The 24,590-nt window shown below is 42.8% G+C and overlaps 1 protein-coding gene across 3 annotated transcripts in view; it reads right to left on the minus strand.

Annotated features, from left to right (window-relative positions):
- Positions 1-553: 553 nt before the first annotated feature.
- LOC105486875 (kinesin family member 16B) overlaps positions 554-24,590 on the minus strand; it is a 310,777-nt gene continuing 286,740 nt past the window's right edge. The window contains exon 26 of one of the 3 annotated variants that reach the window (XM_011749957.3): positions 554-2,643. In XM_011749957.3, the coding sequence (XP_011748259.2) occupies positions 2,485-2,643 (159 nt within the window). In that variant the 3' untranslated portion in view covers positions 554-2,484. The remainder of the gene's footprint in view (positions 2,644-24,590) is intronic. The other 2 variants (XM_011749955.3, XM_011749956.3) reach the window with 2 other exon arrangements.

The raw sequence follows: 24,590 nt of genomic DNA on the forward strand, positions 1-24,590 counted from the left end.
AACTGGGTGGAAGGTTACAATACCAGTGATATAAACAAATTTGGTACACATATTAACCATCCAAGTAAGACCTAGGAGTGAATGTCAAAACTACTTAAATAAAAAATTCTGTTTAAGTTCCTTAGATTTGTCCAACTGACTGCCAAAGTATTTATGTTCATGGCACTTCAACGTGAATTGCTGAAAGTGGTCAGCTTGGCGTTACTTTGGGAATATCCAATTGCTAATCTTCTTTTACTCTTTTAAATTAGTCCAAATCAATGGAGTTTCCATTTGTTATCCTAACTCTGTCATCTGTCTTATCTTCACTCCAGAAAGGAATTCTGTTATTTGTTTAGATGTGACTTTTCATTTGCTTTTCCACTTTCCCTCATGTTTTATTCAGAATCAGCTGCCTTTAAATCGGATTGGAGTATGTACTTCCCGTCCACACACGAGGGACTGAAATGAGTCCGAATGACGTGGTTTATTCCTCTGCTGTAACCATGGGCTAGAATGAAACTCAAGAGACCATTCAGAACCACAGCTTCATTTTCAGATGGGGAGACTGAGGCCTAGAGAGGAAAAACGACTCCCACGTTATGGCTGACTTTAGCCAGAGCTTGCTAGTAGTACTCAAACTCCCAACTCAACTGTAATTACTTAACGTGAGGATTAGAATAGAAAGATCTTCTGATTCCTGTACTTCTTACAAACACATGTCGATTTATTCTTGCCAAATCTCCTGTATGATTTTAACAAAATGCTTACCACAAGCCTAGTCTCCAATACTGGCCTCAAAGGCCAAGAGATGGATTATCTGGTCAGTTTGAAGAAAAACCACTTAGTTTACTCAGCAAATGAGGGACCATCTTTAGTGCTTAAGACTCCTCTTAAATAAATGACCTATGGTTAATTATTATCCACCCAGCTCTTATCCCTTAATCTCTAGTTTGAAATTCTCTGGTAGTAACTGCTCCTAAACCTATGCCTATAATCACAACTGCAGACAAAAGCAGGTCCTTCTGTAGCAAAAATGTCCTCATTTTTTTTCACACTAAACTATGATATTTAATTAGTGCAGTACTAGTTTTCCTCCTTATAGGGATAATTGCCTGTTTACACATATTTTTCAGGTTGGAGAACTTCGTTGTGAAGGCATTCTCTAGAAGACTGAATGCAAACATGTTCTGTTAACCATTCATTTATGACTTCAATCATTACTATCACTGCATCTTCTGCAACACAAATGCTGAGTTATACATTATGTATCTTTCCAAGCACATTAGATCAATGTTTAAACAGACTAGTATGAATGATCATGTCACAGACTTAAAATAAGCTGAGCTACAGGGTTGGATGCCGTATCTTCATTTAATATTGATAGCAGCTCAATTTAAATTTTGAAAAAGCAAACACATTTAATAAATTTGGTGTGATAACATATTTTGATGGAACTATTGTACAGAATGTGTACATATATAAATCTATAGATAGAATTATATACATTTGAATATATACCACATACATATTTTTTCCACTCACATTTTTCTCTTTAGTAAAACAAAGCACTTTTACTGTACACACAAGTGCAATGCTACATTAAGTCCTGAGTAATTTAAGGTATCATTAATAAACTGCTATAAATTCTAGTTTTCCAGCCAAAGATCCAGTAGATTCTGTAACAAAAAATGTGAACAAAATAATACTTAAAAATATGCATTTAGCTTTGCGTTCATTTTGTGCTTAGCAGAAAAAGCTCAAGAATGCACAGTAGCCATTTAGATTTGGGAGAACATTCTTGAATATTCAAGGTTAAATAAATATTCTATTTGTAGGGATTTATAGAAGTTTTAAGTGATGTTGTCTACATCCAATTTGTCAAGCATGGAAGACTACAGTCATGATTGGATCAAAAAATCCCTTTTGCAGAATATGAAATTCTGTGTAAACATCAGTGTTTAGGTTTTATATAAAAGTTTGATTCAAATGAGGGAAAAAAAGAAAAAAATACAATGAAATAATTTAAAATGCTTTTCTTGGAATATAGTCAGCCACATGGAAGGAATATTAAAAATATGAGTATATTTTGGTGAAAGGGGAAATCAGATGAAAGTCATTTAAGGGTGGTCTGGTAAGCCACCCACTTTGGGAGGTCCCAGGCTGGCTTGGCTCAGGGAGCCCATGATGGCCAAGCCACATCTATCTTGCCACAGGGGACGAACTTTGCTGCTAAGTGAGAAGGAAGCACTGTGGGAAAAGGCCACGTTCATCCGCAATGGAACGGTAACGGCTGCCTGCAAGGGTCACATCAGCAGGCAGAGCATCCTATCCCCAAACTCAGGCACTAGGTATGAAAACATGAGGTGGCCCGGGCCCGCTGCTGCACGTCTGCCTTCAGCAGGAGGAGGCAGACCCGGATCCTCGCATGGGGGAGCTGCCCTGCATCGGAGCCCGCTTTGACGAGAAGGCACTGCTTTGGTGGTTCCTCCATCAGCCCTGGCTCTACCCCGTCCCATGGCTGCTGTAGTCAAAGACTCCTTTCTTGAAGAATGGCGAAAACTCACAGATGGTGTGTTTCGAGAGAGTCAGCCCCACTTTGTTGATGTGGAGGGGAGATGTTGCGGACTGGAGCATCACGCTGAAAAAGTCCCTGAGGTATTTCTGTGGAAGAGACAAGAGTTAAGAACATGGTCAATTGGGAGGTCAAGGTGGGTGGATCGCTTGAGCTCAGAAGTTTGAGACCAGTCCGGGCAACATGGAGAAATCCCATCTCTACAAAAAATATAGAAATTAGCTGGGCATGGTGGTGCACTGAGGCGGGAGGATCACTTGAGCCCAGGAGGTAGAGGCTGCAGTGAGCTGTGATGGTGCCACAGCACTCCTGCCTGGGTGACAGAGCAAGACCCTGTTTCAGTCAATCAATCAATCAATCAATCAATCAAACAATCAATCAATCAGAACACAGTCAAGATATTGTTGGGTGGTGTCAAGAAGAAGAGAAGAAATTTCCAGAAACAAGTTCCCATCCAGCTGGAAAGTGCTATCATTGGCATTAAAACCAGCACGTGAGGAATGTCCTCCACTGTCTCAGCTACCATCAGACCAACCAGAGAAGATGGAGTCACAAAACACATATGCACAGGAGAAATATCTTCGGCTCAGCACTGATTCTGGGCAGCACTGCCTCAGGTCTATGGCAGACAATGCCCAGGGAAATGTCAAGGGTGCTGGGCACAGGGGGTCTGCCTCTCAGCCACAGTGTCACTAGTTAATCTCTTACTTAAAAAAGTCATTTCCTCCCCCATTCCAGTTACTCATTAAATAGAAAGACGATTAAAAAAAAAAAAAAAAAAAAAAAGGGCCGGCCATCTGTACAAGGTTAAAGATGCTGCTTACTGGTATTTTAAAATTGCAGTCAGTATCTGTTTCAAACTCTTCTTATAAAATAAAGGGAAAGAAATACTGGGGACAAGAGGGTCAGTTCCAAGCAATGATATTTACAGATCTTTTTGCACATCCTATAATTGTCAACAAAAAGGAATCCTTACTAAGATTAATTGCTCCAGACCCCTACTGCACGTGTTTGTTGCAACATTATCTGCCTTTTTTGGCACTGAGAAAGCAAAGCATGTGTGAGACTAGGCTCTGGGAACTGGGGATAAAATCAGACGTGGGAGCTGGAGGGATGTGTTAAAGGAAAAGAGGGCACACAAGAATAGTTAATATATTTGAGGCCAGGTATATCTCATCTATAACAGAAAATGGGCTGGAGGGAAGGGGTTAGACCCAAACCTTTATTATGGTCTCAGTGTGCTTAAAAAACCCAAACAACCCTGGCACAATCTTAGGAATTAAACATAATAATTCTGGACTCTGAGCAACAACAACAAAAAATTTGTCGAAGCAACATGGCCTAAGCCTGGAGCAGTAGTTCCCAACAAGGGGCAGTTCTGCCCCATAGGGTATTCAGCAGTGTTTGGTGGCAGTTTTGAGTGTCACATGGGGGTGCACAGGCAGTGCCCCTAGTGGATGCTGGCCAGGGATGCTGCTAACATCTGCCAATGCACACACAGTCCCTCTGACAAAGAATTACCTGGCCGAAATGTTGACCATGCCACAGTTGAGAAGAGGAAGTGGAATTTAGCTACCTTTATAAATTGCCAATCTGAAATTTCCTTCTGAAAGAAGACATGCTACTCGAGGAGAATTTGTTAATTCTCCTTGAAAATATTAATGAGGACTACTAACAACAACACTTGTAAAATAACTGAGTTTCTAAAAATCTTCTAATATCCAATGTTTTACACTCAATGGAAGTAAAACTGATGCATGGTAAATTGTACATTTTTTTTTTTTTTTTTTTTCTTAGATGGAGTCTCGCTCTGTCTCCCAGGCTGGAGTGCAGTGGCGCAATCTCAGCTCACTCAGGCGACCTCTGTGTCCTGGGTTCAAGCAATTCTCCTGTCTCAGCCTCCTGAGTAGCTGGGACAACAGGCATGTGCCACCACGCCCAGCTAATTTTTTTGTATTTTTAGTAGAGATGGGGTTTCACCACGTTGGCCAGGCTGGTCTCAAACTCCTGACCTCAAATGTTCCTCCCTCCTTGGTCTCCCAAAGTGTTGGGATTACAGGCGTGAGCCACCGCGCCTGGCCAGATAAACTGTACATTCTTTAAATGTATAACTTAATGGGCCAGGCACAGTGGCTCACGCCTATAATCCCAGCACTTTGGGAGGCTGAGGCGGGCAGATCACGAGGTCAGGAGATTGAGACCATCTGGCTAACACGTTGAAACCCTGTCTCTACTAAAAATACAAAAAAAAAAAAAAAAAAAATTAGCCAGGCATGGGGGCGGGCGCCTGTAGTCCCAGCTACTTGGGAGGCTGAGGCAGGAGAATGGCATGAACCTGGGAGGCGGAGCTTGCAGTGAGCCGAGATCGCGCCACTGCACTCCAGCCTGGGCAAGAGTGAGACTCCGTCTCAAAACAACCAAAAACCAAAACAAAACATATAACTTAATGAGTGCTGACCCATGTGAAACCACCATTAAATCACGATAAACGTTTGCATCTCCTTCAAAAGTTTCCTAAGGCACCTAACTTCATGTTATCCTTACACCTGGCCTGGAATGACATCTTCTTCTGGTATTACCTGTTTCCCAGGAAGGAAGCTATTGCCAGGAGAGGTGAGTAAGGCTAGTAATCTAGAAAGAAGACTTGAAAGCAAGTATTCTCGGAGGTTTTTTCTTGTTCAATATCCCTGACTTACTAGTCTCATGGTACCCTCTCAAGAAACGATCCTGAAACTGAAAGTAGGTGTAGGTAAGAAGTTATGAAAATCAACTGCTGAAAAATGAAGATCTTAATCTTAGTAATTATTTTCATCAGAGAGGCAAAGGGAGACTTGCCTTCCACTTTTCTGTGGGAAGGGACCCTGAGAATATCAACTTGAAAGGGACTTGAATTGCGTTAAACAGGGTCAGCAGTATATACTGTAGACTACATTCAACCAGCCAATGCTCGTGATGAAATGCACGTGCACAACTGATTGTTTTGGGAAGGTCAAGGGGGAGATGATTTGGAAAACGGGAGATGCAGAGCTTGCTGACTTGTGCGTGGAGCCGCTACTCTTTCACAGTTTAATGCATGGATAGAGCAAGGCTCGCTGCACAGGCCTCATCTCAGGTAGCTCCTGTGGGCTCTGGCTTCAGGTCTCCCACAGGCTGCATTAACAGGCAGGCTGATGTTTACAACAAAGTTGCCTTCAGGATGAACTCTGACGGGGAAGGCAATTGAAATCTGGGAGCAGATGTTTTATCAGCATTTGTCATAATTAGTGCACAAAGTAGGGTCCCTTTAAAGGGCCAATAAAGCCTAAAGGGTATAATGAGAAGAGAAGTGAAAGTTAAAAATATAAATGAAAGGCAAAGAGGAAGTATTTGAGACACCCTCCCTTCCAGAGCACCACCATAAGAAGAGAACAATACAACTGCCAGGTAATGTCTTTTTCTTTAAATAAACTCATTAGCGTAGTTTGATAAAAACTCCAGATAGAGTGATCTGATTTGACTAATTCTAAACATTACAGAAGAGTTTTCTCTTTGCAAAACAAATTTCTGCCTAAGGAGAATTAGGCAGCTTTCGCTTCTTTATAACAGCCTGCTTCCTTGGCGCAAAGAAATGATTAGATTAGGAAGTGTTCTTTGCAGCGACCTCAAAGTGCTCTAAAGTCTGTTAAGATGAGGCATGACCTTTGTTGGCCATGTCCAGAGCCACATGCTTAAAATGTGCTGAACAAATTCTGGCAAATGAAAAAACCAAGGGACTGGGGCTACGGCTGGCGACACAAGTCAGAACCAAAATTCTAGAAAGTTCTTAAGGTCACAGTCAGTGTCTCATTCTTCTCTGAAGCCCCCTATCATCCCTGGAATACTGCCAAGCTTAGGAAATGTGCTGAGAAGAAACCTTGCTGATTTTAATGAGTTATCTTTTTTTGAATTAAAGTATATGCACAGAAAACCACACACCACAAGTGTACAGTTGAATACAGTTTCACAAAGTTAATATAGCTGTGCCATCAGCATCTAGATATAAATTATACAACCCTTCCAGCCCCCAGGCAGCCCTCCTCATACTCCCTCCTCTGGTACAAGCCTTCCCTCAAGGGCAGCTGCTATTCTGATTTCTAGCACCATAGATTCAATTTGCCAGTTTTTGAACTTCATATGAGTGGAATCATTTGGGATATACTCTTTAGTGTCTGGCTTCCATGGCCTCATGCCATGTCTGTGAGATGCGGCCATGCTGTGCACATAGCTGTGGTTTGTTCAGTACCAGCACTGTGCAGTATTTCACATCTGAACAAAACCACCGACTGGCTTTAACACAGGAATAAGCGTTGGTCACCGCTTTGGTCCTTTAGTCTGAACTCTTCTTCACTAATGAAATCTCCTTCCCAATATTACTGGTGTCTGATGAGTCAAGTTTACCACTATCCTTCCAATAAAGAACTTTCCTGTAGAGATTTACACTAAAATCTAAGCTTAGCCAATGTACTCAAACTCTGCTATTTTATATATATATATATATATATATATATATATATATATATAAATATTTAAAATATACATACTTACCTAACACACATTCATATTAGTAATTTTTAATGCCTATGCTCATAATGTTTTCCACAGCATCTGTGGCTGGAGAAAATTAAAATCTCCCTGTCGAAGCTATCCCTTGTCGTTGACCCCAAAGTCACCCTTGCCCTCCCAGGATGTGAAAAGTAAGTCCAGGTGTCAAGCTGCATCTCCCCAGGACAGCACGCTTTATAAAACAGTATTGTGAAAACTGAAGGATATTAGGAGTTTAAGTGACTTATCCAGGTCCGAAGGGCAAAGTGGGGAAAAAGATTTGTGAAATCCAGTATCCAATCTGTTTCTGACTTTCACAGGACATTTTCTCCATTATAAAAAGAAATAAAAGCAGGCATATTTAAACCTCTAGCACGTCAGGGACCACAGAAGGCCTGCAGCTCTTGCTCACGTGGTGGACAGCGACACACCTGAGTCTTTGCTTTGTCAAATGCCCTGTGTCAGGGCCACTGAGAACAGCAAAAGCACCTCCTAGGGTTGCACGACATGATGGCCCTGACTTGGATAGTTGGAGGAGGAAAGTCAGATTAAACCAAATCCTCTTTCAATACGATTGCAAACCGGAAATGAGATGGGATGGCGGAGCCAGAGGGGGCCTAGGAGAGGGTCTGTCTGACAGTGAGCGATCATAGGAAAGAGAAGAGGCCGAGAGAGAAAGGGGGCCACAGAGAGACAGAGGGGGCTGTCTAGGGGAGGACAAGAGAAACAGGGCTGGGATGGAGGGGAAGACAAAAGAGATGGAAATAAAAAGGAAACCAAACCAGCATGACAACGCTGGAGACGCATACCCGTGATTTATTTGTTTACCAAGCTGGCAAAAAGAATTTAAGAATAATAAGAAATATATCGGATATCTATCTAGGTTATTTACTTTTTGTGACTTGGACCAATACTTACCCACACTTTCAGAAAATCAAATTTAGATGGCTAATCTTTACGACGTATTTCAGTGCTGACACAGAGTGCCTTGATTTCATGAACTGCCTTTCTTCTACAGGTTTTGGGCATATTTTGTTGCTCAGGGGCGGTGAGCAGGGGGTACAGCTAACTGGGAGACGTGGACCCCCATGGGTCTGTTCCAAAGTAAGTGTGACCCTGGCACATGATGTTTAAAATCCCCCCAAAACAAACACGAAATCCTGTACAGGCCTATGAGCTTTTAAAGCGGAGGCCAGAAGACATGAGCAGAAGGATGGAGGGTGTGCTGATACAAGAGACACTCTAGACTCAGGCTCCTGGCTGCTACCCACAGCACCCGCCATCCCTCGCTTCCCAGTCAGGTCCCCTCTGCTGAGCCGCACGCTCTCACCGGGCAAGTCTGTCTCCATCGGGCCTCTTAGCTGCTTGGGTCAGATGCACTGCCTTTCCCAGGCCTGACGGTGCTTTCGTGGGGACCAGCGGGCACTGGTTCTTCCGAGTTAAAAGTTTCTTACAAACACGGGGAAGGTCCTCTTTCCCTCCAAGGCTCACGCTCTTCTACAGGGAGCCAAGGCAGCTCAGGGAATGCTTCGATATCTCCCTTACAGTGCCTTGGTGGACACTGGCCATTCTCTGACTGCCCTGTATCCATTTCCCTTCCCAAACAGCACTCCAGTCCCCTTCTGAAGAAACACCTTTCCCCTCTCTGGGAATAGGTTCACTGGTTGAGTTAAGGTATAGGACAGATAAGCTTTTCCCATGATATTCTGGGTGGACACCTTACAGCCAAAGAGCTAATCAAGCTACTAGCACTTGGAGTCTCCTGGAAACAAGGGTCCTTTGGGGCACACTTCTTCCAGATTGTGTAGCTGCTGTTACGGAACATTTTCAAGAGTTTGAGAGATTCAGGAAAGCTGGGCAGGTTCAGGACAGCCTTTGGTCTCTGCCCATTCCTAAGGCTAGGAGTGAATGATTCCTTCTGTTTACTGTGGTGACAGTCATTTTCTACTGTTTACCATCAAGTTAACTAACAATAATCTCACAGAGCTGGCAGGGGGTGGACAAGGGTCAGGAATCAGAAGAAACCTTCCTTGTAGACCACAGTCAAGCTCCTCTAGGGCTAGTCTATGGTCAGATGGAGGCATCTGTCTATCACGCTCTTCTCTTAGGAAGAGGTCGATCCTAGGAGGCTCTGGAGAATCACATTTCAGATAGGTCAGAATATCCCAGTGGTCCATCCATAGCTAGGCCTGAAGCTGGAAGGCTCCTGCCCCAGACCCTGATCTACACAGAGCCCAATCTTTAAATTTCCAATACCATTTCAAAACACAACCACTAAATATTATCAATCTTTTGAACCAAAACACAGGCTAATATGGTCTACTGGCTGTGTTAGTAAGTTCTGAAAGGCAAAATGAACTCCCTACAGCAATACAGAGTAATTCAGCAAGAATTTAGTTCATTACATTAGAGCTTTAGCATGGCACCTCAATTAGTTTATGCATCAGGAAAAAAACAAAAGGAAAATATAATGTGCTGCTACATGCTATTCCATTTAGACATTCTTGAAGAAGGTCATTATCTTACTATGATTCATGTGTGACCTACACTACAATTTCAGTCTGAGCTCTGCCTGAAAGGAACATGTTTTGAAGTTACTGGAAAAAAGTGGGCAAAATCTGGCCTTTAGGCAGCTTTTTGGGTTTTTCTTTTGAACTCTAAATCTTCTGGCTGAAATGCTAATCTGCTGAGAGGAACTAAGCATGGATTTCCATCCTGGCAAAAACCTGTGAAGTCAGCAGGGCGTTGCCTGGTGTGGCTTCCCCACTCTCTTACACCCATTCCCTTTTCGGTCTAGGACCTTGAAAGAAAGGACGATTTTAGACCAGGGGATGGAGGGAAAGAGGGGTGGTGTCCAAGTTCAGCGAACAGTCTGAACAAGAGAGCAAGGCCAAGGCCAGCCTGTGCAGGGATCTGGGTGAGGAACAGCAGGATGTGAAGCAGAACGCACAGGGCCTTGAATCTGGATTCAGGCCTGCAGGCACTTTGTACAAAGTTTCTGGTTCATGAGCTCGTGTGAGCCCCTAAGACACCCTTAGGAGATGGATATGGATGGATGTCTTTTGTTTACAGATGAAGTAACTGAGATTCCAAGAGGCAGTGACTTGGCCAAGGTCAACAGGTCATAAGAGGTTGACAAAGTAACCAGCTCTTCAAATGTAGGAAAAAGCCATTATTGCCTAATTTAATTCTCAAGGTTCAAGTCCGTAAGCCTGAAAGGTAACATGGCCTTTCTTTGGGGCTGTCCATACTATGCTCATGCAGCCTCCCAGAATTTTCCCTGAATTTCAGTCAACTGCTGTGTGTGTGTGTGTGTGTGTGTGTGTGTAGAAGATGCAAGAATGAGAATTTGGGCCTTCAGATGCCTTTGAAAGACCTAAGCCTCCTTATCTGTTGGCTCTCTGCCTTCTATTTTAATTAGCAAGGAGATAAAATTGTGACCATTTTATGTTATTAAAAAGTTTCTGTTTTAATAGGGCTCATGACTATAACGGCAGCCTACTGCTTATTTCATGTGCAATATATCACCCCAGCCATGTCATTCTAATGATTTTTCCAGCCATCTCATTGTTGTGAGGTCCTCTTTATTTTACAAAATTTTAACATAAATCTATAATTTAATTTAAAGTTATTGAAATTATTAAAATTGAAATGTTCTTTAAAAATGTAATGGAGTTTTATCCACCTTTCCATAGTGACATATTAACAGGGAAGGAGTTCAATGGCATTCCTCATTCTCGGAAGTCATTAACCACGGTGGCAGCTTAAAGACAAGTATCAGTCTAGTAAGACTTAGAGGTCTCATTTAACTCGCAGCACTTGGAAAATTCATCGTCCACTGATGGGCCCTGAAGATGGATCAGACCTGAATGGAGCTACCCAGGGATGTTTTTAGTCCTGAAAGAGTTGTGGTCACCCCGGCCATGTATCATGAATAGACCCAGTGTGGTCAATATGATCCATCCAGTCAAGTATTGCCAATTCTAAACTCCCATAAATTTAAGTCTAAATACCTCTTGTTGGCTTTTTAGGAATCCTAAAGTTTGGCTACACTGGGTCAAACAGGCTGGGTTCCCTTCCCAACATGCTCCCAAATGTGCTCCACACTTCAAGGAAATCAGGACAGCTTGGTTCGGGTAACTCATCCATCCAGTGCAGTCACTGCACACGTGTTCTCCAAGAAGCAGTAAGCCAGGCCTGGGCATCGAGCGGAATGAAACAGACACGGTGCCTCCCCTCCTCCCCTCACAGGCACATGCTGGCTGGCACCATCCTCCACTGCTCAGAGTCTCTCCTTGTTCCCATGGGTGCTTTGCTTCCACCATCTAGATCCTTCTTATCTTCCAAGGACTGGCTCAAGGTGTGTTCTGTATTGACGCCCTTCTCTTCAGACTTCATTCATGCAACCAACAAGTACTTGCTGAGAGCTTTCTACACACCAGTGTTGGGCTAGGTGCTGGGCATTCTTTTCTTTTTTTTTTTTTGAGACAGATTCTCACTCTGTTGCCCAGGCTGGAGTGCAGTGGCATGATCTCAGCTCACTGCAACCTCCTCCTCCTAGGTTCAAGCGATTCTCCTGCCTCAGTCTCCTAAGTAGCTGAGACTGCAGGCATGTACCACCATGCCTGGCTAATTTTTGTATTTTTGAGTAGAGATGGGGTTTCACCATGTTGGTCAGGCTGGTCTCCAACTTCTGACCTCAGGTGACACGCCTGCCTCAGCCTCCCAAAGTGCTGGGATTACAGGCATGAGTCACTGTGCCCTGCGGTGCTGGGCATTCAATAGCAAATACTACTCAGTTCTTGTGCCAAGTAACACAGTCCTGCCTGCCTGGGAGACAAATAGGTAAAGCAGTAATTACAATTAAAATATGACTATGAGAGAACTGTGATGAGGTGATTTGGGACCCCAAGGGAAAGGAAAGGCTGCATGCCTAGTCTTGGGAATTGGTTACTTTTATGCCAAGCCCCATAGGGTGATGAGAATCAAGCAGGTGAAGTCATTGGAGGAAGATACTGGAGGAAGCCTGTTCTGGGCAGAGCAGGAAGCACGTACCAAGTCTAGCGGCTGGGAGGCAGGGCTTTGGGGCATCACCAATTGTCTGGCATGACTGGACCGGGCAACAGGCACAGAGCACTCAGCAGATAGGACAGACTCCTGGGAACAGGACTGCTCCCGGACCTGGGCTCTGCCAGTCCTCATGCTGGGGGCCCTATGCAGTTGGGTGGTGGCACTGTGTGCTGGCGGTGGTACCTCTTCTGTATGGTGAAGTCCTGCCAGGCCTTCAGGAAGTCTCTTCCAGCTGCCATACATAATTGTTGATCAAGTGATGCTTATGACACCAGAGGACTTTCACGAGTCTCCAAATGCCTGCTAATCCCCAGCTTCTACTTAGTCTACCACTTGCCCGAAGGTACTTGAAACCACCATAAAACGTCATTGGAACCTCCACCGTGAGACTTTCATTGTGTTAATTGCAGCAAGTTTGGTGTGCCGACACTTGCATACCTTTTCCCAGCCTTTGTCAGTCTAACTCTGGGCAGGGCAAGCTTTTTCTATAGAAGGATGGATGGTATACTTTGGGCTTTGCAGGCAAAAAGGTGAAATTAAGGATATTATGTAGGTGTTTATGTAATGAGAGAGAAACTTCCGGCTCCATCCCATCCTGATTTCCTGGGGTGGGCTACCCAGGGTGGAAGGCGCATTTCGCACCCAGTGCTGGGCAGGCAGGCCACTGTCATGGTCATTTTCACTCTCTGCCTGGTGGTGCCAATCCCAGTGTGCCTCTCTCTTCGCACAGAGCCCGGCCATCTCAACTGGGGCAGCTGACCAGAGGCAAGACAACTTCCCAGACTGAGACTCCACTGCTTGGTGACTGGCAGTTGCCAACAAGTCCCCGGTGTGTACTCGGTGACCAGCACAGGCCCTGTGGAGCAGCGAGCCCCGGCTGCCAGCCGAGTGCTGGGAAAACAGGCAGTGAGCCCGCCGGGTCTCCATGGATCACAGGTCTAGCATATCCAGGCCATGCTCGCAGACAGTATGAAAACAGGCAGCAAGGTGGATGTGACCTGAGGGCCTATATCAGTTTTCTACAGCTGTACAACAAATTACCACAAACATAGCGGCTGGAAGCAACACCTATTCATTAGCTCATGGTTCTGTGGGTCAGAAGTCCTGCCACAGTGCAGCTAGCCTCTGCTTATGGTCTCCTGGGTTGAAATGAAGGTGTTAAAAGGCTGGGCTCCTATCTGGAAGTCCTGGAGAAGAACCACTTTCAAACTCCTTCAGGTTGGCCAAATACAGCATTCTGTAATCACAGGACTGGGGTCCTGCCTGAGGTTCCCTTGCTGACTGTCAGCAAGGGGCTGTTCTCAGCTCCTGAAGACCACCCACATTCAGTGGCAGCCAGCCTCCTCCACATTTGAAGCCAGCCATCAGATTCCCCTCATGCTTCTGCAAAAGTTGTAAGATTCCAAATAGAGTAATTTGTGTCAAACCCTGGCAAGTGGAGCTGGGGAAGGCCATGAAGAGAGGGCTCGCATGCTTGATCTGCCTGATCACGGGAACTATCACAAGACATGAGTCACACCAGGACAGCCACTGGCACAAGAACAGAGAGCTGATTGCACAGGAACACCTGCCTGACACACTGTTTTGCAAGCCAATCTAAAACTGTAAGGACCTAACTGTACCTCCAAGATTACAGGTCCTATCTGGCAACTACTGACACTTGCCACTCAGAACTTGCCAGCCCTTGCAAGCTGCCATCAGCACCATAAGTTTTCTTTCAAAACAAACTTGCAAAACCTTCTCCTTCCCCAGTAAGCCTTAATCTTTTACTTTTTCTCCCGGACATTGCCAGAGGCCACCCTGGTCTGTATGTATGTCCCGGATTGCAATCCTATTTCTTGCATATTATCCCAAATGAAACAATTTTTACTTTTACTCTCTCTTTTTCACAGTACACTTCAAATCTCTGCTTCCTCTTCTGTTACCAGGCAGAAAAAACTCTGCTTTTATGGGGCTGGCATGATTAACTTAAGCACACAGGGATACTCTCCCTTTCGCCATGTCGTGCAGCACAATCACACTTCCTCACGAGTTCAAAGAGGGGAGGATTACAATGGCACCAGGGAGCCATTCTTAGAATTCTCCCTACTACAGAACTGTAGTTTGCCAATCCCTGGTCTAAACTGTAACCCACAATATAAAACATATGGCAGAAAGACAGGCCACAGCACAGTAGATGCCACCTGGCAGAGAACACACCAACTCAAGAGAGCCCACGCATGCACCCTGGCCAGGAACACCCACGGCCCAGGCCTGAGACTCACAGGGTGAGCACATGCCCTCCCACCTCCCGCACGCACACCCACAGGCTCAAGGTGTGTCCAGTACGAAGCATCCCAGAGCAGCATCATCTTCTGGAGCTTTCTGAGAGGATGGAAGTGTCTGTTATCTGTGCTGTCCGTTATGCTAGCCATGTGGCTACTGAGCACTTAAAATGTGGCTAGTGAGACTGAGAAACTAAATTTTTAAAATTTTACCTTAATTTTACCTTAATCTTAATCTTACTTTAAAATTAAATAGCAACATGTGGCTGGTGGCTACTGTACTGGATAGCACAGATCTACACTAACATTCTGGAGTAACCATGCCTTCAAATGTGAGTTCTGAGCACAGAGGATGCATTAATATTCCTGTTTTTAAAATTTATTTTTAAAATATGTAATACTTTACTGACTGAAAATGTCATACACACACAGATATTTATAAGTTGAAAGAGAACTTTTCATTGTTTGTACGTGCATGTGTACATGTCTTTGCTAAAGTGAAAAGAATCCCTTCCAATTCACTTGTGTCTTCCCAAATCTCCAGTGCATCCAAAAAATTTATTATTAGTTTTTTTTGTGTATCTTTCTATGGCATTTTTATGCCTACATAAACAAGTACATTTTTGTACAAAATGTACAAACAAAGTATGTAGGCATACATTTTCATGCCTACATAAACAAGTATAGATACTCAGCCAGGTGCAGTGGCTCACATCTCTAATCTCAGCACTTTGGGAGGCTGAGGCAGGTGGATAGCTTGAGACCAGGAGTTTCAGACCAGCCTGGGCAACATGGCAAAATCCTGTCTCTACAAAAAATATGAAAATATTAACCAGGTGTGGTGGTGCACCTGCAGTCCCAGCTGCTTGGAAGCCTGAGGTGGGAGGATCACCTGAGTCCAGTAGGTTGAGGCGGCAGTTGAGCCATGATCGCACCACTGCACTCCAGTCTGGGTGAGAGTGAGACCCTGTCTCAAAAAAACAAACCAACCAATCCCCAAATCCCACAAACACAGATGCCTCCATTTCAACTTACACAAGCAGGTACATAAGCAACATACTCTTCTGCACCTCACTTTGTTCACTTAACAACTTATAATAAAGAAGAAGTACACAGTTTCTCATTCCGAAATTGGTTGTACTAGCTCATTACTAATGAACATGTAGGCTGTTCTAATCTTTTGCAGTCCCGCAAGTAGTTAAGCTATACATGGTAGATAATTTTTCACTACTTTAGTCAAAGGATGTATCCCCAGAACTTAACACAGTGTCTCGTACACACTAGGTACTCAGTAAATATTTGTTGAATGAAATAATGAAGAATGAAGATTACTACAAATAGCACTGTAATAAACAATCTTACATATAAGCAAGTGTATCACTTTACCCGTAGGGTAAAATTCCTAAAATGGAATTGCTGGGTCAAAGGGTATGTACCTTTTTAATTTTGATAGACATTGCCAAATTGTTTTCCACAGGCACTGTGCCAATTTATACTCCCTCCAGCCATATTGGAGAGTAGGCACCCAACATTTCTGTCTGACTACTCCAGAGTCTGAAAAAAATCTTTGAAAGGTAACCTAGTCCTTTCTCTAATTCTCATAAAATCAGCAATGTTGTTGCAGCTGAGGAAACTTAGCTAGATTCTTTGATCCTTCAATAAAGAAGGAACTACAGCTGAGAGAGGTTGGATTAGAATTCCAGCATCCTTAAACATCCAGTCATCTTTCTCCCATACTTATTCATCTCTCTGGGCAGAATCATATCACAATTGAGATTGCTAATATCCAGAATTCCCAGAGTCATTTAAAAATAACCTTAGTCTAAAAGTGGAATCCATTTCTGTCCAATACAAACTTCCAACTAACCAGTACAAGGTCAAGCAGAGGTGAAGATGGTCATGAACAGGCAGCTAGCTGGGACAGTGGTATGTGTGATATTTGCTGTGCTGGTGGCCCCAATGAATCACATCACGCTTCCTGGGATGCATACCCTGTGTGGCTCTCTTCATTAAACCTAGGTGGGGTTTAGCCAATAGAATGCACTGGCACTAACGCCATGGGTGACTTGAGTGCCCCAGCTGAGTCTCATCCTTAGTGGAGCCATGATCAAAATGCAGGCCCATAAATGGCACGACCTGATACCACCTGGAGTATATAAACCATCCAGCTGAGCCCTGCCCAAATTTTCCAGAACCAAATAATCATAAGCAACAAAATGGTGGTTGTTTTTAAGGTGCCAAGTTTTAGGGCAGTTCATTATACAATGATAGATAACCAAAATATATGGGTTTAGGAATAAGGTAAAATATGAGAGAATAAATGAAATTATTCAAAGCAGAATGAAAAAAAGATTCTTTGGTTTCTATTTGTAATTTATGACTAGTCATAAAGTCCAATTCTACTTCATGTCAATCTCCCAATTCTTTTAGTATTTCTAATGAATAATTCTTCTTAGCAGGTATTTCTTTCCTATGAGTTACTTTTGCTATACTGAGTTTTAAAGTAAATACTTGAAATATGGCATTTATTTCTTGATGTTATAGAGAAGTCTGAGAGCTCCAAGTTAAAATTCATCAGGGTGAAAATGTTAGTCTGTGATTACAGAATCAGAACTATTCATTACAGCTATTCAGAGAATCTTCTTTATGAGTTTAATGACATAAGCATATTATATTGAATTATTATGGTACTGCATCAACTGGATTCATAAATTTAATATACTCAGTCTGGTTCACATATTCTAATAAAATCCAGCAAGCTTTAAAACTTTTATAAGAAATGTGCATTTAAAGTCCATGTGATACTCAATTTTTACAGGGTGACGTCCTTGCCCAGGGTATTAAGTAGTTTCAATGATGATGATGACCCAGCCTGGCAGCAAGCTTCCGAGGAAACCTCACAAATAGACAAGCCACATTAGAAAAACCAAAACCTGCTTTTCTCCAGAGCAGAGGTCAAAACCATGGGGTGGAGCAGGGTGGGAAGAGAAGAATTGAGTTTATCCTGCTCCTGTGTAACAGAAGTGAGGACACGTAAGGAAGGAGGCAAAGAGCTTCCACACAATCTGACGGGTGCCACTCAGCCTCACTTGGTTGAAGCAGAAAGTGGGAGGATGCTGGGGAAGGAGCCCAGTTCCCAGTACTCACTATGGATCTTTGACCTGTTGATATGTTTGAATCTACATAAATGTTTGGCAACAAGCTCAATATAGATGCATTAGGACTCAACTTCTTCAGCACTGGGAGAAGCCTAGGAGAGCCGTAGAGGCACACTATGGCTGTTTGAGCTCTAATGTAGCCCCATGAGCTGGCACCCTAGGCACTCAGTCCTATGCAGCTACCATGCTGGGCACAAAGACATCAAAGCACTGTGGTTTGAAGTAAGCCCCTTAACTCCTCTGCACCTCAGTTTCCTCCTTGTCTGACTATAGTATTTTCTTTTTAGGATTAGAAGATTAAAGGAGCTATTGTCTGCAAAATGCTTAGGACGGGGTCCATTTTAGAGAACCTTAGTAAACACAGTATTTACTGTTGATGGGTTTACTGTGATCCCATCATAAGTGGAAGAGCATCTGTATGGTATGTACCTTAGTAAGTACAGTATGTACTGCTGATAAGGTTATTGGGATCCCAACATAAGTGGAGGAGCATCTGTATGGTATGGACCTTAGTAAACACAGTATGTACTGGTGATAGGTTTACTGTGAGCCCATCATAAGTGAAGGAGTATCTGTTCTTAGTGAGTACATACTGCACAGATGCTCCTCCACTTATGATAGGATCCCAATTAACCCACAGCCAGCTGAAAATACCGTTAAGTTGAAAATACATTTAATACACCTAACCTACCAAGCATCACAGCTTAGCCTAGTCCACCTTTAAATGTGCTCAGAACACTTACATTAGCCTACAATTGGGCAAAATCATCTAACAAAAAGTCTAGTTAGTGTTGAACATCTTATGTAATTTATTGAATACTACACTAAAAGTGAAAAACAGAATGGCTGTATGGACAAAGTATGGCTTCTACTAAACGTGTATCGCTTTTACACCATCGTAAAGTTGAAAAATCTTAGGGAAAACCATGAAGTTGGGGACCATCCAGAGTTGACACTATCTATATAACTTTGTCCTCAGGGAATTGATAGGCAAATATGTTAATTTTCCCCTCTTTTAGATGTTTGGAAACACATGGGCTTAAAATGTGGAAGTGTTTAATGTTTTCTCCTTCAAAGGAAAGTACAAGCAAGAATTTGAAATGGCTTTTTTCCAAATCTCCTCATATCAGATGCCAGCAGACCCTTTATTTAAATAATTGTGTTAAAACAAAGAAGAGTAAACATGTTTCAAAATGGAAAATCACATTTAAAAATAAACTGAAAATCTAACGCATGTCAGGTAAATTGGTTCTTTTCCAAATCTTGTTTTAAGATACATTTTAGATGCTCTGATTCTCAAAAGTGCCATTTGGAAAACAAAAAAGATGTATTATCTTCTTTATTTTTAAGCCCATGGTTCCTTCCTTCACTGTATAAACCTTCAGATTCCTGGCATTTGGAGATACAATGACTGCTCCAAATGACCAATTTGTCTGACACAGGCTGTCAAATGAGAATCTTGCTGTGTGGTACCTCTAGGCTATAATGCACTTGAATTCAAATTCAAAGAATCAGGACCTAAAAGGCTCGGCCATCGAGGAGAAGTTGTACATTATTTGATGGCACCACAAAATCTCCCTTTCAGGGGAACTCCAGAACTGGATGCATCGGGAACACTGAATGACTCTATCGTGTGCCTGTCCAGCCGTGGCTGAACAGAATGAGCTATGCCTTTAATATCTCACCTAAGGTAGTTTGTGTAGTGAGGGCAAATCTCCTTTGGTTAAAATTCAGCTGGCCTTGGACGAGTTGTCTGAATAATACTGAGTCTCTGAATTCAGGGCAAGAGGGTAAGCTTTTGAGACACCAGGAGGGATGACCTGCTGACTGTGTTTTGTTCTCTGGACGAGGGGTGCCTGATGCTCCTGTGAGACTGTTTGCCTTGGAGATTACCCTCCTGCCTTGGGAGCTCTTCCTGAGTGTCCAGGGACTGCCCTGTGTCCCTTGGGGGAGCCAGGGTCAAGCCCTAGGTGTGATGAGGACTGTGGCCCCAAGCGGTGGGCCCGTGACCCCACCCCATGAAGAAGATGAGCTGGGGATTTGAATTATTTGCACCAATGATCCTCTTCACTGGAGACAATGACTGAGGCCTGAATATGTCAGGGAAGAGGGAGGCAGGGAGAAAACTTCTCAAGTGCCAACATCTCTAACTCTAAAACAGAATGGGGTAGGTGTCTATTTCGTACAGGGAAATGCAAATTAAAAAGTTCCTTTTTCAAACAGATATTATCTACCAAATTAAGAAACTAAGTTTTAGAAATTGGGCTAGGTGCTAAAAAAGAAAAAGAAACCAAGTTTAAAAGTATATACATTGAATATATGTACATCCAGCACAGTACTTTGCTTTTAAAATATTTGTTAAACAAATGATGCAATGAATGGCTATAGACAATGCTGATAGGCCTTGATAAACAATGAGAAGCATGGGTTTTCTTTCTTTAGGACCTTAATTCTAAAAATTTCATAGGTTTACAATATCTTCTTTCTTCTGTGTAAGGGAAGTTAAATTACTCTAGAGAAGGAAGTCTATCAAATCTTAATTAGTGTTTCAAAGCCACACTCTAGAAACTCTTAAAAGTATACTGGTCATCTCATTGCTTAAGGTCTGAAAAGTTGCTGCAGACAAAAAATGAAGAATGGTGTCGATTAGGCAGTTGATTAAACATGCGCTTCCTTGGACACATGTGTCTGGCTGTGTTAAACACCAAATGAACCTGAAAACTATGTAAGCATCAGTCTTGCAGTCATCAAAATTTTTAGCACGAGTGACTTTTTTTAGCTGCAATGCTGCAATAGGAAAACAGGAGTTAAAACGAAGTATTGGCAAAACCTGGAGAGAAAGATGCCCTTGATCAAAGGAAAATCTCATCAGTTAGGGAATCCTGAAGGAAGCTATGTGGCCATATAGTCTAAAATATACTGGGTTAATTGAGAATAAGTTGACATCCAGTTTCTGCCACAAGGAAATTGCCTTTCAAAGTAAGAAATGTCAGTATGTATTGACTAAGCTATTATTTAAATATGCCCAGATTCCTTCAAATAAGTAAACTGCAAATAAATACAATTTTGTGAACTAGAAGATAAGCACTATAAGGAAGAGGAAAGGTGAACATATACCAGGAAGCATAAATACCGCACACCCTAGAGATATTAAGGGCAGAAGCAGACTTCCTGTTGCTCACAGCATTTATCCAGAGAGCTCTGAAATACAAGCCCTAGGGTCTACTGAGGCTGTGTTTCCAGCTACCTAAACAAAATCCACTGAGAAAAAGGCAATGGCTTCATTTTGTACCTTTTTCAACTTTGATTACCAAATGATTTCTTGATTCCAACATGAGTTTAATTTTACTTATAAATAATATGAAGCAGGTGATTTCAATTAGAAAGCAGATTAGACAAAGTCTTACCTTTTTTAAAAAAATGTTTTTGGTTGCCTGGAATGAAAAGTATATATGTAAATGTAAATGCATTGCAGGGGATTGCTGGTAACAAAAATAAGTATATCTAAAAATGGATGGTAGCTTTACATGGGCAAATGATAAAGGTAAAAAGTTGTGTGGAACTGGAACAAACTGATGTTCTCATCCATTCCCCCCCTAAATATTGTCTCAAAGGATTGCATCATATGCTGTGATTCATAAACATTATGAAACATAACTGACACATATAGAAGAAAAAAGGGTTGTCAGGGGAAAAAATAGCTAGCTGAATTCTAAAATAAAGATGCAGTTTACACAGCCAACAAAGGACAGCATGAGGTTCACTCGCAAAGACCACGGTGAGCACCTTTTATCTGAACAAAAGCACAAAGTATTTGGAAAACAAATCTGAAAAAAATGGAGTTAGGGGAACTGACGCATTTGCAAGAAAGCCTAATGCAAGAAAGCAAGGCTTCATGAAAGAGGAAGGACGACTCCTGAATGTTGATATAAACAATGAGCAGAGAACTTAGTGGGCATGAGACAGACAGTGATTCTTAAAATACATGGATGTGCAAGAAGAATTTTAAACACATCTTTTAGGCTGTTGCAACAAAGGGACTGAATGGAGATCAACTAAACTGACATCAATGGAAATAAATAAAATTGACTATTTCAGGAAGCAAGAAGTTAGGCCTTCAGGTTGATAACAGCACTAAAAGATGCAAAAGTAGCAAATGCAATGTTAAAACAAGCGAAGAAAGAATCAGGTGGACCACATGGTGCAGTACTTCTCAAATAATACGCAGAAGGGAATCAGTTGTTTGGTTGACAGAGATAGAGACAGAAAGACAAAGCAAGACAATGACAGAGATAGAAAATATAGGAGACAGAAAAATCAAAGGACCAGACCAGGAGGTTCAACACTGAACAAATGGAATTCCAGAAACAACAGGAAAAACAACAACAACAACCCCTTAAGAAAACAAAATCATTAAGACAATTTCCCAGAAATGAAGGATACGGCAGAAATTGATAGAACCCATGGAGTGGTCAGCTGAATTGATGAGCTGTTTACCAAAGTAGAGTTCTAAAGGTTCAGAACATTGAGAACAGGAAGAAGGCCCTATAAAGGCAGCTCTGTGGGTTTTTGGAAGGGGAGGAGGAAGGGATAGGTCACACACAAAGGATCAAGAATCAAAATGGCTTTGAACTGCTTAGTAGCAGCACTGGAGTTAGAAGACAATGGAGAAATCCCCTTGAAATTCTGAATTAAAGTGGTTTCCAACTAACATTTTATATCTAACCAGTGAGTGGGTAAATGAAGGCATTTTCAGACATGTTTCTAGAAACTTACCTCTCGTACATCCTTTCTCTGGAAGCTACTAGAGACATGTTTCATTAAAGTAAGGGAGTAAATCAAGAAAGGGAAAACATGGGTATAAGAGGCAGGCAAAACAATTCAAGTGAGAGACAAGGATGATGGAGAAGGACAACTGTGGGGTGGAAGGGAGCTGTGGTGTGGCTCAGTCTGACTAGAACAGGCAAGAGGGTTCCAGGGGAGGTTTCTGCAAGGAAGCTATGAAATATCTGGTGCTCTGAATGTTGGAGAAGAAAATCATACAATTGAGCTATAATTTGAAGTTGAATTAGAGATGAGTATAGTAAACTAAGCAAACAAGCTGAGCTCACCACAGTTCTGACTCAATGCATGGGAGGACCAGGCAGGGAGGGCAAGTGTCCCAGAATATTTGAGGAGAGGGGCTGGCGGGGGGGGGGGGGCGGTGCGTGTTGGGGAGCCATCTTGCACAGTGGGATGTTAACATAGGAATACAATTTTAGTTTGGAAGAAAACACAAAAATGGAAGAAAATACCAAAAGGAAAGAGTTGCTGCTGGGGAAGGGGAAATGGAGGGCATGAATAGGGGACAGAATACTGCTTTCCAGAAAAGCCTAATCAAACTGTGTGAGCATTGATTTTAGAAACGTCACAAAAATTGCATATACACACAAAACAGCAGTAAGTGTAAACACACACACACACACACACACGCACACAGAAACAGAGAAAAACAGAAGAGATACACGCCCAACCACCCCATGAGAGCAGTTACCTCCTAGCACTCAGCTTGGTTTCATAGCCTCTGAAAGCAGAGCCTGAGGCAGTATGGAGGGTGATGGTGATGATGGAAGCAGAAGCATGGGGGTAGGAAAGCGAGCGAGATAAAAGGAGAAAAGCCAACAAAGCGGGTGTTGTTGAGCAGGTCACCACTGTGGGTGACTCAGTCCTACTGGGGACCTTTTGAGACACATAGAGCACATGCTTCTGAATCGTCCCTGTGCAGGACGGGAGGCAGGCCCACTTATCCACAGACTTGCATCCTCTCTTGTTTGAGAATGATCTCCAGGGCCTCGCCTGCTCCCAGCCTTTGGGACTGCCTGGGTCAGGGCCTGCGGGGGCTGTCTTGGCTTTAGAGAAGGGTGAGGGAGAAAAGCTGAGAGACCTGGCGGGGTGTGGCCACCCACACCAGAAAGGCCCACCATGGCCATGGCCAATGTCACAGGTAGGGCAACAGCACAGCGTGTGTCAGCCTGTGGGATGGAACTCGGGCTGATGGTAAGTAAGGGGGACTCCGGCTTTAGCCATAAAGGGGCGCCCTTTACGCAGTGGTGCATGCTAGCCACCCTCCTGAGCTAGGGCAATGCAGGGAGCCATCTTTTGCTCCTGGCCTCAGCTGCTTTGGTTGTTACCACTTTGTCTTTAGCATCCAATTCTCTGATGAGGGCTTTCTGATTCACAGTAAGCTTACTCATTATTTTTCAAAGGATAAACGAGCAGTTTTAGGAAATTAAAATGCGAGTTTAACTGCAGCCTTGGGAGGTAAGAACGCAGGTAAACATGACTAATACGCTGGACATAAGCGAATCCATTATCAAAAAGATTCCAAAGCATCTAGAGAAGATAAAGGGCAGCCCATAAGCTCTTAACTTGCCCAGGGTCATAGTGCGTTTCCCCCGGGCCAGAGTGTGGTGTCTCCATGGGGAGCAGGCCACAGTGGCTGCTGGCCTGAGGTCTGTGCAGCTCTGGGCTATGCTGCAATCCTTCCAGGAACTTATTTTATGTTTTCACAACAGTGAATTAATATTGTATTCTACTGCATAACAATTCTATCTAGATATATCTAAATATTACATACAATATTGAATTATATCTATAATTGATACCTCTATACACATCTATAATCTATACAGCTACAATCCATATTAATATAACTATATGACTATTTAAAATTATACCTGTAATTATATATAATCTACTGACACTTAAATCTATATATTTATATATCTTATTATACTAGGTTTTGTCTTATTTCATAATTAATAATATATCACTGTATGTCTCTTCTCCCAAGAAACACTAGCCAGATATTGGCTGTATTTAAAACAATTCAATTAGGGGACTCTAAATGACAATCTGGTCACCTGGTCGTGGCAGGAAGGGACTATGAACCTTACTCATGGGCCATCCATTCATTTACACACAGGACGAGGAGTGTACTGAAGA

This window comes from Macaca nemestrina, chromosome 15, assembly GCF_043159975.1.
Source record: "Macaca nemestrina isolate mMacNem1 chromosome 15, mMacNem.hap1, whole genome shotgun sequence".
Lineage (NCBI taxonomy): Eukaryota > Metazoa > Chordata > Mammalia > Primates > Cercopithecidae > Macaca > Macaca nemestrina.